At 34.7% G+C, this 17,205-nt stretch overlaps 1 protein-coding gene across 2 annotated transcripts in view; it reads right to left on the reverse strand.

The window, feature by feature from the left end:
• ELP4 (elongator acetyltransferase complex subunit 4) overlaps positions 1 to 17,205 on the reverse strand; it is a 206,282-nt gene that overhangs the window by 180,496 nt on the left and 8,581 nt on the right. For both annotated transcript variants that reach the window (XM_066363833.1, XM_066363839.1), the window contains exon 3: positions 6,701 to 6,822. In XM_066363833.1, coding sequence (XP_066219930.1) covers positions 6,701 to 6,822 — 122 coding nt within the window. The remainder of the gene's footprint in view (positions 1 to 6,700; positions 6,823 to 17,205) is intronic.

The following is a 17,205-nucleotide window of genomic DNA, read 5'->3' on the forward strand; positions in this document are numbered from 1 at the left end:
AGTAAGCAGGTTATAGAATAAATATTTGAGTTATAGGAAAATTCTTATGCTGGCCCAGGATTCCTATAAAATTCCTTTAAGTATTAAGTGTCCCTACTGAATGAATATACATTAAAATAATTTATAAAAACCTGATAGAGTAAAACACTTCTAAATATAATTATTTTAAAGGTTAGGAGAGTGATATCCTTATACATATTTATTAAATTGAGATTGAATTGTGATGTTGTTAAAAAAAAAAAAGAAGAGATATTCTAAAGTTTCAGGGATATCTACTACCAAAGAAATCTCAAATAGGAATAAAATTAGGCATGTATCTTCATCTAAGAGGTCCAGATCAGTTAAATCCCTAGCTCAGGAGCACTCAGCGACTGGTTTTATTTGTTTGTTGGGTATAAAATGAAATTGGATATCACTTTATTTTTATTAAAGTTGAAATTTATATTCTGTAGTACATTTGTGTTACTAGAACAAAACTAATTCTCTTTCTACTCACTGAGTACTGAGCAAAAAAGTAAAATAGATTTTCTTTAATTCTATAGTACCCTGTATGATATAATTTGTTTTAAGAATATAAAGTAAGAAGTTCCACTTCATAGTCTCAGATTCACTTGTTACTTCCAATTCATCTAGAGTTTCATATTATCTACTTTGTTTCTAAAATCTAGCACAGACTTTTAGACATACACACACACAAAACTGTACTAAGAATATTTTACAAAAACAATACACACATTTCAAATACCTCTGCTTTCATTAATATTACAGAATCTTAAAAAATGGTTGTGGTGAACTAATGATACTTCTTGCAACTGCTTATCAGATTTTGTTGAACAAAACTTCAGGCAAGACTGGCCACTGAAGGAATGACCGCAACACTAGCTGGAGAGAGCCCTGCCTTCTTCGAGGTTGTCACAAAGTAAAGTTACCCTTTCGTGTACAAGAAATCGCCACAGACTATCTTTTTAATCTATGACCCTTGATGCTGTACTGCCTTTCTGTTTTCATGGGACCCTCTACATTTCCTTTTTTAATATACTAATTTGAGGAGCTGATGAAAAGTATTTCCTTTTACTTTTAATGGCTCTGGTTTTCAGATTTTCAAGTCATGTATCCCTCCAAAAAGGACTGAATACTTTCTTCTGAATACTTTGTTTTGTAAAAGTATTCAAAAGAAAAATGAACTCCATTTCTAATATTCTCAATTCTAGTCTTGTGTGGCTTATGTTCAAAGAATAATAAAATGCTATATCATAGTTCCAAGATTTGAACATTTCTTCTGAGCATAATAATAACCATTACGTATTCACAGTAATTCATTTTTTTGGTAAGCTCAAAATAAAATTTTTTTAAAATTTTTTTTTATTTATTGATTTTTAGAGAGGAGTGAGTGAGAGAGAGAGAGAGAGAGAGAGAGAGAGAGAGAGAGAAGGGGGGAGGAGCAGGAAGCATCAACTCCCATATGTGCCTTGACCAGGCAAGCCCAAGGTTTCAAACCGGTGACCTCCGTGTTCCAGGTCGACACTCTATCTATCCCACTGCGCCACCACAGGTCAGGCTCAAAGTAAAATTTTTGGAAGTAAATGTGAGGTGTGGAATAAGTGTGTTTCAAGATTTAGAAAGCAAAACTCCCAGATATTTAATTTTTAAATTTGGCACTCTGGAATAAGATAGCTCGAGTATTATCCCTATCTCACTAAGAAAGGTTAAGTGACCTGTGTGAGGTTCTGTTACTAGTTAAGTAGTAACACAGAGATTATTATCTAAGCTCAGATCCCAAGTATCTTTCACCTTCTTGAAATAAATACTATGAAGTATGGTATTTTTTTCTATATGTCTTAGGCTATTTTTCTGCATGCAAAATTCCTTTTTTTTTGTTGGCTGATGTACAAACATCAAATCCAAATGTGTATTTATTTTAATGTTTTATCAAAATGGTTCTCCCTAGCTAGAAACAGGGTTTATTTTCCTTTATATTTTCATCCTGTCTTGCATTTGCTTGCTGGAAAATAAGGCACATGCCATCCTTTAAAAGCTGGCTACAAATGTAGGTCACTGGAAGCAGTACTGAGCCTTTGCATGTTTTTTCTTCGTCTTTTTAGTTTGCCAAAGAAGCTGTAACTGTGGCTGCCAGAGGAGAACTTAGAATTTTAAATAAGCTCTCTTAAGTTGCGAGGGAAGAAAAAAGAGAGTGAAACCCTGGGGTCAAACAGCACATTTCCGGCTCAACAAGCACTTTAGAGTTGTGAGCACCAAAAAACACAAATCTGATCATTTTCTGAGCCAATAAAATGTTGACAAAAAATATGAAATGTTGACAAAGAAATGAAGGTAACATATACTGATTATAGCTCTGCAAAGGGGTCTTCTAACATTTGTCCTTATACTCTGGACCAGGGGTCCCCAAACTTTTTACACAGGGGGCCAGTTCACTGTCCCTCAGACCGTTGGAGGGCTGGACTATAAAAAAAACTATGAACAAATCCTTATGCACACTGCACATATCTTATTTTAAAGTAAAAAAAATAAAATGGGAACAAATACAATATTTAAAATAAAGAACAAGTAAATTTAAATCAACAAACTGACCAGTATTTCAATGGGAACTATGCTCCTCTCACTGACCACGAATGAAAGAGGTGCCCCTTCCAGAAGTCCGGCGGGGGCCGGATAAATGGCCTCAGGGGGCCGCATGCGGCCCGTGGGCTATAGTTTGGGGACCCCTGCTCTGGACAGAAGATACAGTGACAAAATAGTTTTGATAGGAAATACAGTAAATATTATATGTTAGAGTAAAAATGCATGAGAAAATGTGTTATGTTTTTGAATATGCAATAAGGCTTGCAAAATAGAATGACAGAAGGGCCAGGAAATAATTTTTAATTATTTATACATAATGTATTAAATTACAACTTTGGAGGTAAATATAATTTTAAAAATTCAAAAATATATTTGGCTAACCAAAGGGTGTTTAACTTCATCCTTTCAGTTATCTTAGTTTTTGGCAGAACAAGGAAAAGAAGATAGATCTGACATATCTCTGTTTTCTGTTTACTCCAGAAGACCAGACTGTCTACAATGTACTAAAAGCAACAAGTGACTGAAAGGATGGAGAGCCAACACATACTGAATCATGACACCAAACTGATAAAAGAAAAACAAACCTTTTTAATAGAAATTCAAACTTTACATTGTTTATCAAATAATACTGCTATATCTAATTCTAAATTAGTTGGTATTCCTGATCTCATTTATAACCAAAGAATCCAATAAAGCAAAGGTTACATGATACAATGAATAAGAGCTTAACAAATTAATTCAATATTTGGATAAAAAATGGACATTTTTGGATATAAAATAATGCACTTAAATTATTAAGATAGAACTTTAATTTTTACTTACAGATTAAAAGTCCATAAAAAGAATTCTGAAGATGCTAGTCTTAATTTTTAAACTTCATTACTAAATATCTTGTTCCTGTACTAATTCATCAAATACAATATGGTTCATTTAAAATGAACTGTTACTTATTCCATGATTATGGGTTATTATAAAGTAATTCATTTTCAATTACAAAATATTTTCTCTATATTAAATATGAATTTTATCATAACTGGTTTAAAATTTGAGCTATTTATTTACTAATATGTTTGATGTTAAAATTTATTATATGCTGTACGCTTTTAGTAAACATCAATGTAGTTATAACACTACCGCTGGTAAGCATGTACTTATCCTGGGTACATATTAAAAACAGAAAACAACAAAAAACGTTTAAGCTTAAAAGAATTCTAGCCTCTAACGGGCTGATGCCAAAGAGGAAATACAAATGGCCAACAGATACATGAAAAGATGATCAACGTCACTAATTATCAGAGAAATGCAAACTAAAACCACAATGAGTATCACCTCACACCTGTCAGAATGGCTACCATCAATAAATCAACAAACAGCATGTGCTCATGAGGAGGTGTAGAAAAGGAAACCTTCATGCACTGTTGGTGGAAATACAAATTGGTGCAGCCACTGTCGAAAGTACTACGGAGTCACCTCAAAAAATTAAAAACAGAACTACCGTCTGACCCAATTCCACTTGAAAGAAACCCAAAATACTCACTTCAAAGAATATATGCACCCTTATCTTATTGCAGCATTATTTCCAATAGCCAAGATTTGGAAGCAGCCAAAGTGCCCATCAGTAGATGAGTGGATAAAAAAGCTGTGGTACATATACACAATAGAATACTACTTGGCTGTAATAAAGAAGGAAACTTAACCCTTGTGACAGCATGAATGGACCTGGAGAGCCTTATGTGAAGTGAAATAAGCCTGTCAGAGAAAGACAAGTACCACATGATTTCACTTTTATGTGGAAACTAACGAACAAAGGAAACTAACAAACAAAATAAAAACAGACTTATAGATACAGAGAACAGACTGACAACTGTCAGAGGGAGGGGGGAATTAGGGAATTGGGTGGTAAGGTGAAGGGATTAAACAAAAAGAAGATAAACAAAAAAAAAAAAAAACTCAGACAGACAAAAGTATGGTGATTAGCAGAGGTAGAGGGGGATAGAAGAGAGTAAAAGGAGGGTAAATGGTGACGGAAGGAGACGACTTAAGATGGCGAACATACAATATAACACACAGATGATGTTTTATAGAACTGTACACCTGAAACCTATATAATTTTATTAACCAATGTCACCCAATAAATTCAATAAAAAATTTAACCCTTTGCTCTAGCTATTAGATATCTCTTCCTGCATCAATGTTATATTTGGCATATCATCACATAAATAGATTCAATGTAAGTTTTAAAATTGACCTTAGTATATTATGAAATAGCATTTAAGTTTACTTTAAAAATCATTTTACTTTAATCCTATAAATATTAACACATAATAGCATATTGTTAAAATTATGAAAAAGATATAAAAGAAAAATCTTAAAATTTTCAAGTTCTAAAGAAATGTTTGTGTGTGGGTGTGTATGTGTGTATAATTTTTTATCAGCCTATCTCATAAATATATTTTAACATAAAATGTAATTTTTGATATTTTAGAGAACATTCTATAGAAAGTTTTTACAGAAAATACTCACTATATTTGAGATGATCAAGAATATTCTTTTGGATAGAAAAGTGAACTGAAAAATACTTCCCATAGGTGTTTTTGAAAGCTTTCACAACAGCACATACATTCTTCTACAGGATTTTCTAAGGGATGTAATTTTTCAGCATTACATCTTAATGCTGACTTCCCGAAGGAGCTTTGACTACAATAGGCATGAATATGTTTTCAAAGGATGATGGATAAATTGCTGGGTGATTACAGATGCTAGACAGCTGATGGGGTTTTTTATCCTTTACTTGTCTTATGGTTATATACAGTTTTAAGATAATTACGGTCTATAAGATTGTCTTTTTCCTTTTCTTTTACCAGCAATATTTGCCTTGGTTTAGATTCCAAAAATCCACAATCATACATCATAAAATAAAAACTAAGCAATTACAACATTTTCCCATCTATATTGTATCCCTATACATTGTTAATGCTTCGGTTTTAGTCATTCATTGTTGGACTGTTGATATAAACAAAGTTCTAAGTATAATTTAATTGAGTTGGACACCTGAAATCCCGACTGAATACTATGTATCCACACAGTAGTAGTCAACATCTCATTTTAAATTACAAAAATATTTCATTTATTGTTCTGAGAGAGATGCTAAAAACTTTGTCTACTCACTGGTGATATGAAGAATACAAAGAATTTGTTTGTATCAGCCATAATTTTCTAATCCAGTCTGTTCAAAACATGTAAACAACAGCTGTACCACATAAAATATGTATATGTTAAAATAATGTTTTATATTTTTATAGAAAAATGAGAATAGGATGTTATTCTTTTAAATCAAATATTGTTTTAGCATTACGTATCAGACATGTAAGAAGATAAAAGTGACAATATAAATTAGTATTTATTATGCTATAAATTCTTTGTAAATGAGTTAGTAATTTGCCATTTTGCTAACTATGCATAAAAATGAAAACATTCTATGGGAAAAAAAATAACTTTAGATTATGAATTCTATTCAAATAATAGCTTAAATTGACTTTCTGTACTGGACAAAGAAATGAAGAATTCTAAATGTTAAAATTCTCCTCTCTGGGGTGAAGTGTATTTGGCTCTAAAAATATATGGTATCTCTATCACATTTTATTATTGCATATTTCTTAGAAGAGAATATTTTCTGGCATTCTCAAAGCAAAATAACATTAATGATGAGTATTTCTGATTTCTGAATCTTCTAATTCCTAGCTTTGAGATACTGATACTATAATGTCTGATGATATTCTGTAGTTGTTTCTCCTTACCTAACTTATGGATTTCTTTTATCAACACTGTAAGTTTATTTATTGGAAGTTTTTAAAAGTTTATTCATATTTTCTCACATCTAATCTAAATTTTAAGTTAAATAGTTGCCCAGAACACTAATTTAAAAATGAAACTATATGCTTAAATAAATGTATTACTGTTTTTAAGAGAAAAAAGGTATGTCTGGTCTCATTAGTGCATTTAAATATAATTTATATATGCAGAAACATATTATCTTGTTTCTATATAAATATAGACAACCTTTCTTCAAAAAATGTTCAAAATACAATATTGAATACACAGAATATACTCTATTCTGTACCTGTAAAATGTTGGCAGGTTCTTCCTTTGCAGACGCAACCAACAAAGTATGCCCACTGAGGATTCCTTCTGCCAAGAAATACTTGAAGAGCATAGGAGAGTAGATATTATATTTATCCTCTTCTGTAAAAGAGAAAAAAGTTATAGTCAGAACCCTACCATATACCAAGCATACTCAGATATGTTTATAATTTTTCTCCTTAAAACAAGTATATGAGGTGGGGCAATAATTGTGTTTTTCCTAAGGTATATACGTATTTAAACATGTATATGTACATATCAAAGAGTATTTTTTTTTTTTGAGTTTCTTTAAAAAAATGCAATGGTGTAAAGCAAAAGTGACAGACTAACAAAAGATAGAAATAAGTTATATTTAAAGATTTTATTATACATACCTCAGTAATTGATAGAACTAAAGAAAGAAATCATTCAAAAAATCTGAACAACTTCCTCAACCACCTTAATCTGATTATATCATACAGTTCCAGAATATACATTCTTTTTTTAATGTATCTAGAATGTACACAACAAATCATATGCTAATACAATAAACAAGTATCTGTACACTTCAAAACATTAAAATCTTAAAGTATGTTCACAAATTGTGATAGAATTCAATTATAATTCAGTAACAAAAAGATATCTAGAAAAGTCCAAATATCTTAAAACCAAAGCACACATTTCTAAGTAACTGTAGATCAAAAATCAATAAAAAATAAACATATTTTGAACTAAATGATTATAAAAATACAATATTTAAAAAGCTTTGAGGAACAGATTGAGCAGGCCACAAAAGAAAATGTATAGCTTCTAGTGCTAAAGTCAAATCAATATGCTAAGTTTCATTTTGAAAAGCTAAACAAGCCTGACCAGGCAGTGGCACAGTGAATAGAGCCCCGGCCTGGGATGCAGAGAGCCAGGTTTGAAACCCCATGGTTGCTGGCTTGAACCCAAAGGTTGCTGGCTTGAGCCCAAGGTTGCTGGCTTGAGTCTAAGGTTGCTGGCTTGAGCAAGGGGTCACTTGGTCTGATGTCACCACCTGGTCAAGGCACATATGAGAAAGCAATCATGAACAACTAAGGTGCCACAATGAAGAACTGATGTTTCTCATCTCTCTCCCTTCCTGCCTATCTGCCCCTCTCTCTGTCTCTCTTGCTAAAAATAGAAAAGCTAAATGATAAGAACATATAAAATTAAAGCAATCAATACAGGCAGTACAGCTACTTTGGAAAAGAGTTTGGCAGTTTCTGATAAAGTTAAACATACAGTTATAGAAAATGACAATTTGACTCCTGCATATTTACAGGAGATAAAAACACATGTCCACAAATAGATTTATACAGATTGTTTATGGCAGCTTTTTTGGGAATAGCCAAAACCTGGGAACAACAAATGTTGATCAAATCGTGAACAGAAAACCAAACGGTACTGTCACAAATGAAGTACTACTAATTAAAAATGAAAGAAATGAGCTACTGATATACAAACATTGAAAAACATGGATGAATCTCAAAAACATTAAGGTAAGTGAAAAAGGCCAGACACAAAAGTATATATGGTATGATTGCCTGATGGTATGTGATACTCTAGAGCAGGGGTCCCCAAACTATGGCCCGCGGCCCCCTGAGGCCATTTATCTGGCCCCCGCCGCACTTCCGGAAGGGGTACCTCTTTCATTGGTGGTCAGTGAGAGTACATCCTGTGCTCCTGGAGTACTATATGTGGCATCGCTCACGTACAGTACTACTTCTGGTGACGCAGGACGCACACGCGCATCACGGCTCCGGAAGCGCGTCATATCACTTGTTACGGCTAGCAGTGACAAATATGGAACCCGACATTGACCATCTCATTAGCCAAAAGCAGGCCCATAGTTCCCATTGAAATACTGGTCAGTTTGTTGATTTAAATTTACTTGTTATTTTAAATATTGTATTTGTTCCCGTTTTGTTTTTTTACTTTAAAATAAGATATGTGCAGTGTGCATAGGAATTTGTTAATAGTTTTTTTATAGTCTGGCCCTCCAACGGTCTGAGGGGCAGTGAACTGGCCCCCTGTGTAAAAAGTTTGGGGACCCCTGTTCTAGAGAAAACAAAATGAATCTGTAGTGATAGAAAGCTGTAGGTACTTGGGGCCAGAAAACGTTTTAGGCACAAACTTTTCGGGATGATGGAAATGTTTCACGTCTTGATTGTTGTTGTGGTTACATGAGTATATAACATACATTTGGAAAAACTCACTAAAATATACACTTAAAATGAGCCCATTTTATTGTATGTAAATTATAATTCAGTCAAGTTGATTAAAATAATTTCCTAAGGTGCAACTAAAACACTAGGTGGTCACTTGTTTATAAACCTTCTCAGTACAGTATATTAGAATTAATCCAAGATCAAACATATCATTTATATGAAGTTTCAGTTTATATATTAAAGAATATATCTAGTTCTTTATTTATTTATTTTTATTTATTTATTTATTTATTTTTTCCCCCTCTCTGTACTTCTCTGAAGCCGGAAACGGGGAGAGACAGCCAGACAGACTCCCGCATGCGCCCGACCGGGACCCACCCGGCACGCCCACCAGGGGCGACGCTCTGCCGCGACCAGAGCCACTCCAGTGCCTGGGGCAGAGGCCAAGGAGCCATCCCCAGCGCCCGGGCCATCCTTGCTCCAATGGAGCCCCGGCTGCGGGAGGGGAAGAGAGAGACAGAGAGGAAGGAGGAGGGGGGGTGGAGAAGCAGATGGGTGCCTCCCCTATGTGCCCTGGCTGGGAATCGAACCTAGGTCCCCCGCACGCCAGGCCGACGCTCTACCGCTGAGCCAACCGGCCAGGGCCTATAGCTAGTTCTTTAATAAAACCCCCATCACAAATTAAAGTGAGCATTTACAAATCTAAAAGACACAAAATGGTCTTGCTATGGGTTTGGGAGCATTGTATGAGTTTGTGTGTGTAAAGGAAGAGGAAATGCTTCCCGGGTCTCTGCAGGGTTCACAGCTGAGAGGCAGAAACGCCAGTAAGACTAACATGAGTGCGACGACAACTCTGCCCATCGGTTACTGAAGTTGTCACTCTGGAAGAAAACGCTCATTTTATATAACGGAGAATTTGTCTCTACTCAACTTTAGAACAAAATGGAAAGTCATGTTTTTACAAAGAATTCATTTTACCTTAAATAATTACTATCAAACCAGTTTACAGAAGCAACCCTTTAAGCCAAGGTCATTATAAATCAATGATGTAAGAAACAAATCTGATGTTAAAAACTTTCATTTTTAAAGTTGATATTTTTTTACAACATGAAAAATTTTAATTAAAAAAATTCACCAATCATCTACCACCATCACAAAATGATTGCTAAAAAATTTTATAATTCCTTCCAGTACTTTTTTCTGTGGATGTCTTGTCACGTGGTTATAATTATTGCTGAACTTTGTAACCTACTTTTTTTTTTCATTTAAACTCATATGTCTGGTAACTATCATGTTCAAGTGTGCATAATATTCCAGTAAATTTACCTACTAAACTTCCTCAGTCATCTCCCACCACGGCCTTTCATGCCGCTTTCAGGCTTTTGTTACTGTGAGATACAAAGTACAAAGGCACTTCATACCCCACATGCCCAAGACGAAACTCAGTAACATTATTTTCTTCCACCAAATGTGATTCTCTTTCAGTTTTTAGGAAATTAGGATTTATTCTTGATACCTCTTTCCTTTCTCTCACTGACCTACACCTACTCTTCCTTTAATCCTTAAAATCATGTAAATTTATTTTCAAAGTATTTCTGGTTTTTAATCACTTCCCTCCATGCCAATGACATGTTGCTATGAACAACTCTATAAATTGCAATAGCCTCTAATTTATTTCTTTGCATTATTCTCACCCTCCTTCAATTTAGTAGTGACCTTTTCAAAATACAAACCCAAGCATCATGTTACTTCCCTACTTAAAACCTTTCAGTGGTTTCTCATTGCTCTCAGGAGAAACAACTAACTCCTTTAACCTTGCCCATAGGTCCGCATGATTGTCACCAAAGAGCAGAGTTTAATGTGCATAAAAATATTCGCATTAAGAGTGGCATACACTAGAATCTATGTAAACACAATAAATTAAAATCAATAAAAAAAAGAGTGGCATAAGTCATGTTTTCCCTTTAAAATGAACATGATTGTTGTTTAACAACTTTTTTGTTTGCTTGTTTAACAACTTTTCAGAAAAGAAATAGACCTAAACTATTGTAATTAGAAAAATAAAATAATTACTTGACAAGTTAAGGACACATATTAAATTACTCAGTAAGGGAATGAACTATGTTAGAGAAGTATTGCATAAACTAGCAAAACTTACTAGTAGATAATAAAAAATATTGGGTGATTTATCATTAATGAAGAGTGATGATAAGCAATTAAACTAGATAGCAGAATTCCTCTTTCTTTATCTCTTAAGTGTGTGAGGGTTTGACTTTTTTTCTTACCTATATATAATCACTAGTGATCTTACGTACATACTTTGCTTGAATTACTATCTCTAGTAGTTATACTGCAACTTAACTTTGGGCTGTTGCATACATTACTTCACCTGTTGGCTAGCTAATTCCATCAAATCCTCCCAGACCCAAAATAGGTAACCCCATTTTTGGAGAGCTTTTCACAGGGCTGGGTGAGATGATCACAGTGCCCTGTTAACTCTTGTAGTAGCATTTAATGCATATTACTGAAAGTTCCCTACCAAGCTACAAGACCCTTGTGGCAGAAAATGCTTCTTATTTCTATAACTCTAGTATTGGGCACATGGTATACATCTAGTAAATATTTGTAGAATTAATTAAGAAAACACAACAAACAAGAATCCACCCATGTCTTGTAAATCAGCCTGATATACTGTAGTTTGCTGAAAGCACCCCTATCGTAACATACACACACGGAGACACACACACACACACACACACACACACACACACACACACACATTCTAACAGTTATCAACTCTATTTTTTCAGAGGCACAAAAAATAGAAGGAACATCACCTATTTAGAGATTAGTAAAAACAAGATAATATAAAAACTGTGCTCTTCAAGATGAAAATTACCTATTTTGTGAAACAAATTTTGAGGTTGTACAACAAGCATTTAATTAATCTATTTAGTGAATCCCCCTAGCACTGGGGAAGCGGAAATGATAATGATGTGACAGAATGCCAAACGCAAGTGTGGTTCTGGCCGGGATTAATAGCCTAATTCCTAGGTTGAGAGAGATGATTGTCCTCATCCATTCTAGTAGTTGACCAGACTGACAATAATATATTTCATTTGGGTACACAAACTAACCTATCTTCAGAATGGTGTGATCGGAGTGGAAAAGGGGCTTGATAGCATGAGAAATGAGATATTTAGCTTGGAGGAAAAGAGACCTAAGAGATGCAAGGGAGCTGTCCTCAAATATTTGATAGGCTGTCCAACGGAAATGGAATTACACTTGTTCCTTAGGCCCCCAAGGGTAGGATGAAGCCTAGATGGAAAGAACAGGAATATCAGTTTTTCCTTATATCAAAGTCCAAATGAGCTGCCCCTATCATTCCACTGAGACTGCTCTCAAAGTCAATAATGACTTTGTAATTAATTTCGCAGACAATTTTAAATCTTTCTTATTTATTGCAGCTACTACCATGGACAATTTTTTTTTTCTTGAAACTACTACCTCCCTCCCACCTATATCCCTTGCTAAGACATCTTGCTCTTAGTTTCCCTGTTTCTTTAGCTGTTCTTTATATATGTAAATGTCATTAATTACTATCTTACAGGTAAAGAAACTAGGGCACAGAGAACATCAGCAGCTTGCTTAAGGTGACACAACTAGTGAAGAGCAGAGCCTTGATTTGAAACAGGCCATCTGATTCCAGAGCCTATGATCTCGACCTTTTACATGGGCTTATTTTTCCTTTATCTATCCCTTAATGATGGTATGCCTAGGGATTAGATTTTGACTTGCATTTATTTTAACTCTAGCTGTTCTTAAATTTTTGGGGGGTTTCACACCATTTTAAGAATCTGATGAAAGTTATATGTGCTATTCTAAAAATACACAGTCATACACATATTTGCATATAATGCCAGGGAATTAAGAGACCCCCTACAGTTCCATCTATAGACCCTCAAGGGTCTTATAAATCTGGGCATTCTAATATATGCATATGACTTCATCTAAAAAATATGTTCAAAAGAATATTAGTTAAATAATGTGAGAAATCCCAAATATTTTTCTCTAGTCTAAATTTATTATCCAAACATTCAACTGTCTACTGGGCAGAACTATTTGATATTCTTTTTTTTTTATTTTATTTTTTTTTTTATTCATTTTTAGAGAGGAGAGAGAGAGAGAGAAACAGAGAGAGAGAAGGGGGAGGAGCAGGAAGCATCAACTCCCATATGTGCCTTGACCAGGTAAGCCCAGGGTTTCGAACCGGCGACCTCAGCATTTCCAGGTCGACGCTTTATCCACTGCGCCACCACAGGTCAGGCTGGGCAGAACTATTTGGAACATAAAATTCATTATGTTTAAACTGAACTCATTACTTGACCTAAATTATTTTTTCATTCTCCTCCTCTTCTGACTTCACCGAATGCTACTAACGCCAGCTTTCTCAGTCCCAAAATCTGGGAATAATCCCACCTCCTGTGACTCTATCTCCCACACATTTATATAGCAGAGAAGTAAAAATCAATCTTGACGGATCTGTCAAAAAGAGGGAAAATGTAAGGAAATGGCATTTCATATCAGAATAGTATAAGTATAGCAAGCTAAGCAATTATAGTATAAAATACATAATGAAATGCAGAAATAGAAAAGTTAGGTAGTTTTGTTATGTCATCAAACAATGGTAGTATATTTATGATTCAAGTCTTAAAATCGTAGTAGCAAACATCACCTTATGTTTATATTAGGACAATAAGTATTTCCATCATTTTCAGTTTCTACTTTATTTCTGCAACATATCTTTCAAAATATATGTTACTATATCCTTCTACTATAAATTGTTTTTAACCAGGCTTTCTTTATTTTTATCCCCCCTCAATTTATTTATTGATTTTAGAGAGAGGGAGAGATGGAGAGACACAGAAACATCCATCTGTTCCTGTATGTGCCATGACCAGGGATTGAACCTGCAACCTTTGCTCATTGGGATGATGCTCGAGCTATCCGGCCAGCGCACCAGTCTTTCAAATCACTAATTCATTCATTTATTTATTATACCCGTACATGTTTCCCATGATCTCAGAGCTTACAGTCTACTGAATCAGATACATGATCAGGTATTTTCCATAAAGTATAATAAGTGCTGTGATACGGAAAATAAAGCATACTATGTAAGTCTATAGGCAGAATACTAAGAGGGTTGAAGGGAAGAAAAGTTACAGTTTTAAGGGAGATTTTCTGGAAGACATATCTAACTGGAAAACTAACTGTAGGATGATTAAGAGTTAGAAAAAGAGAAAAAAGAAGCAGCAAGAAAAAACTTAGGCAAACGCCTGGAGAAAGGTAAGAGATCGGGACCGGATGACCTTAGGGGGTTAGGGGGATAAACACAAAGCTCGAGGAAGGAGGTGAGAGAAGACAAGGCTAGAGTGTGTCAGCAGTGGGAGCTCATCAAAGGCCTTCTAGGCTAAGTAAGAGCTTGGACCTTACCTTAAGATCAATAGAGAGCACAGAAAGGTCTTCAGCAAGTATATATCATGGTCCGATTTTCATACCAGCAAGTTCATTCTGACTACAGTAAAAAGAAAAGCCTGGCCCTGGCTGGATGGCTCGCTTGGCTGGAGCATTGTCTTGCAATGCAGAGGTGGCTGGTTCGGTCCTTGGCTGGGGCACATACAGAAACAGATTGATGCTTCTGTCTCCCCCTTACTCCCCTTCCTCTCTCTGGATTCAATAAAAATAAAAGATTAAAAAAATAGAAAAACATAAAGACAAAAAAAAAAAGGCAACAGAGAACATTAAAAAAAAAAGAAAAGAAAAGAAAAGAAAAGCCTGAAGCAAAGGAACATCAGGGACAACTTAGGCCTTGTCCATACCTTACATCTGCATAAACATCTATATGAACATTTTATTTGTACTGTTCATAGTTATTCCATGTGCAGTCCACATCCAGTTAAAGTTCATAATGGGTAAAACCCCAAATATGTTAAACATACTCTGGATGCTAACAGTGTTAAACACACTCTAGATACATAAATACTTGAGAACACAAGGTCAGTGGTTTTACTAAAGATCTGAACCATATTGTTATCAGCTTATTCTACTTCAGTCTTTTAACAAGTTTTTGGTATTCATGCCTTTGCGTATTTCCTGTTCTTGAGTGTGTTGGAACCTGTGACTGGCTTCCAACTGAAAGAATGTGGCAGAAGTGATGAAATGTCATTTCTGTTACATAAGACTGTAACATCTGCCTTGTCGAGAGACATTCTCCCTTACTGGTTTTGAAGAAATAAGACACTATTTTGTGACCTGCTCTGTGTGCTGGGCAGCCTCTGACTGTCAGCCAGCAAGGGACTAAATGCTACCAACAACCCTGTGAGCTCAGAAGCAAATCCTTCCACGACCAAGACTTCAGATGAAAACTCAGCCCTGGCTGACACCTTGAGTGCTGGCTTGCAGAGGACCCAGCTAGCTGAGCCTGGACTCCTGACCCATAGAAATTGTAAGGTAATAAATATGTGTTGTTTTAGAGGCTGCTAAGTTGGTGATAAGATTGTTACACACCAATGGGAAAGTAATATAAAAGTATACTCATAACTAACTGCAATTAATTGTTTAAGATCCTATAATTTATCTTCTAATTCTAGAACTAAAATTTACATAATTAATGTATGAGATTAATTGAAAAATAATGTACTCTTAAACATCACAGAACTTATATTTTAATTATTGATAACTTCTAATAAAGCCTTTTGATGCTCAATATCTCTGTAAACAGATCATGATCTTTTTTTTAAAAGCTGTGTAAACTCTATTTATGCTATTCCTTCATTTTTGATATTTTTCGTATGTTCTATATTTGCCCATGTCAGGAAACAGTTTAAATAAAAAAAAAACCTCAAAGCCTCTAGTAGTAAAGAATAAAACATTTTTAAAGAAAAATCTATTTTCAATTTTCAAAGTAATGTAGGATTCCCTTTGTGCTTCAATTTATTGCTCAGAGAATAGCCTTTCATATATTTATATTATTTTGCTGTATTCAGAAGGTCTCAAGTAGAGCTATCTGGGGTTTTCTGGTATGCTATCTCTAGTTTCCATAGCTACCTTGCTACTGGCACTGAAAACGCACCACTCTGCAAGGCCAAACTCATGAGTATGTACACACTTATACATACACAAAATTGCCTTGGTAAATGAGTAGTGTAGGGAAAATGGTTAAAAAATTGAGAAGCTATAACAATAAGTTGTTAAGCAAATCATCTTATGAGTAGAAAATGATAAATAAATTACAGCATATCCATATAATTAAACCATATGCCACTGGTAAGAAGAATAAAATATATTTATATGAATGCACATGGACTTTCCTCTAAGATGTGTACGAGGTGAAAAAAGCAAAGGTGCTAATTGCTCCCACATGTATTCCTACTGTAGAAATATCGGGATGGCGCACCAGGACAGTATTTTCTCTGGATGGGGGGCTGAGGAACTGAAAGGATAACCTATTTTTCCTACATATCCTTTTGTATTCTATGCATTTACTTATTAATATAAAAACTGTAAATTATATTCTCCATAACTTCTTTCAATTATTCTTTATTTACTAAAAGATAAAAATATTTTTTTTAAGATTTTATTAATTTGAGAGAGAGAGAGAAAGGCGGGGGGAGGAGCAGGAAGCATCAACTTGTAGCTGCTTCTTGTACATGCCTTAACCAGGCATGCCTGGGGTTTTGAACCACTGACCTCAGCATTCCAGGTTGATGCTTTATCCACTGTGCCACCACAGGTCAGGCTAAAAGATAATTGTTTTAAAACGTGACATGTATCATTTCCAGAATTTCAGTGTGGGCTATCTCAATGTGGAGTATCATATGTGGATCTGGGTACAGCTGAAGAGATGATGCCAGGCCAGAAGGTATGACAAGAGAAAGAGCAGGGTGAAAACCAAGATACGGAAAAACCAGCTGAAGAAACTATGTCTACTTAACTTGGAGAATATTTGAGGTGATAAAATAGTTATTTTCAAATATTTTAAGAGTGTCATGTGAAAGAGTATGTATATTAATTCTGTATTACATCAGGGGGCAAAGCTAGGGACAAAATATGTTAGAGGTAGAGTGATTAAACATTACTAAAAGGAACTTACTAATAAATCATAGTATTTTCAACAACAAACATTGCCTTGTGAGTCCCTTAAACTAGATAATTTGTACTCAAATGGTTTTGATATCTGTTAAGGATTACAGAAAAGTGATTGATGGTTAGATGGGAGTTTTGATTATTCAGTTGCCAAGGTTTATTTCAATTC

Source organism: Saccopteryx leptura, chromosome 1 (assembly GCF_036850995.1).
Source record: "Saccopteryx leptura isolate mSacLep1 chromosome 1, mSacLep1_pri_phased_curated, whole genome shotgun sequence".
NCBI lineage: Eukaryota > Metazoa > Chordata > Mammalia > Chiroptera > Emballonuridae > Saccopteryx > Saccopteryx leptura.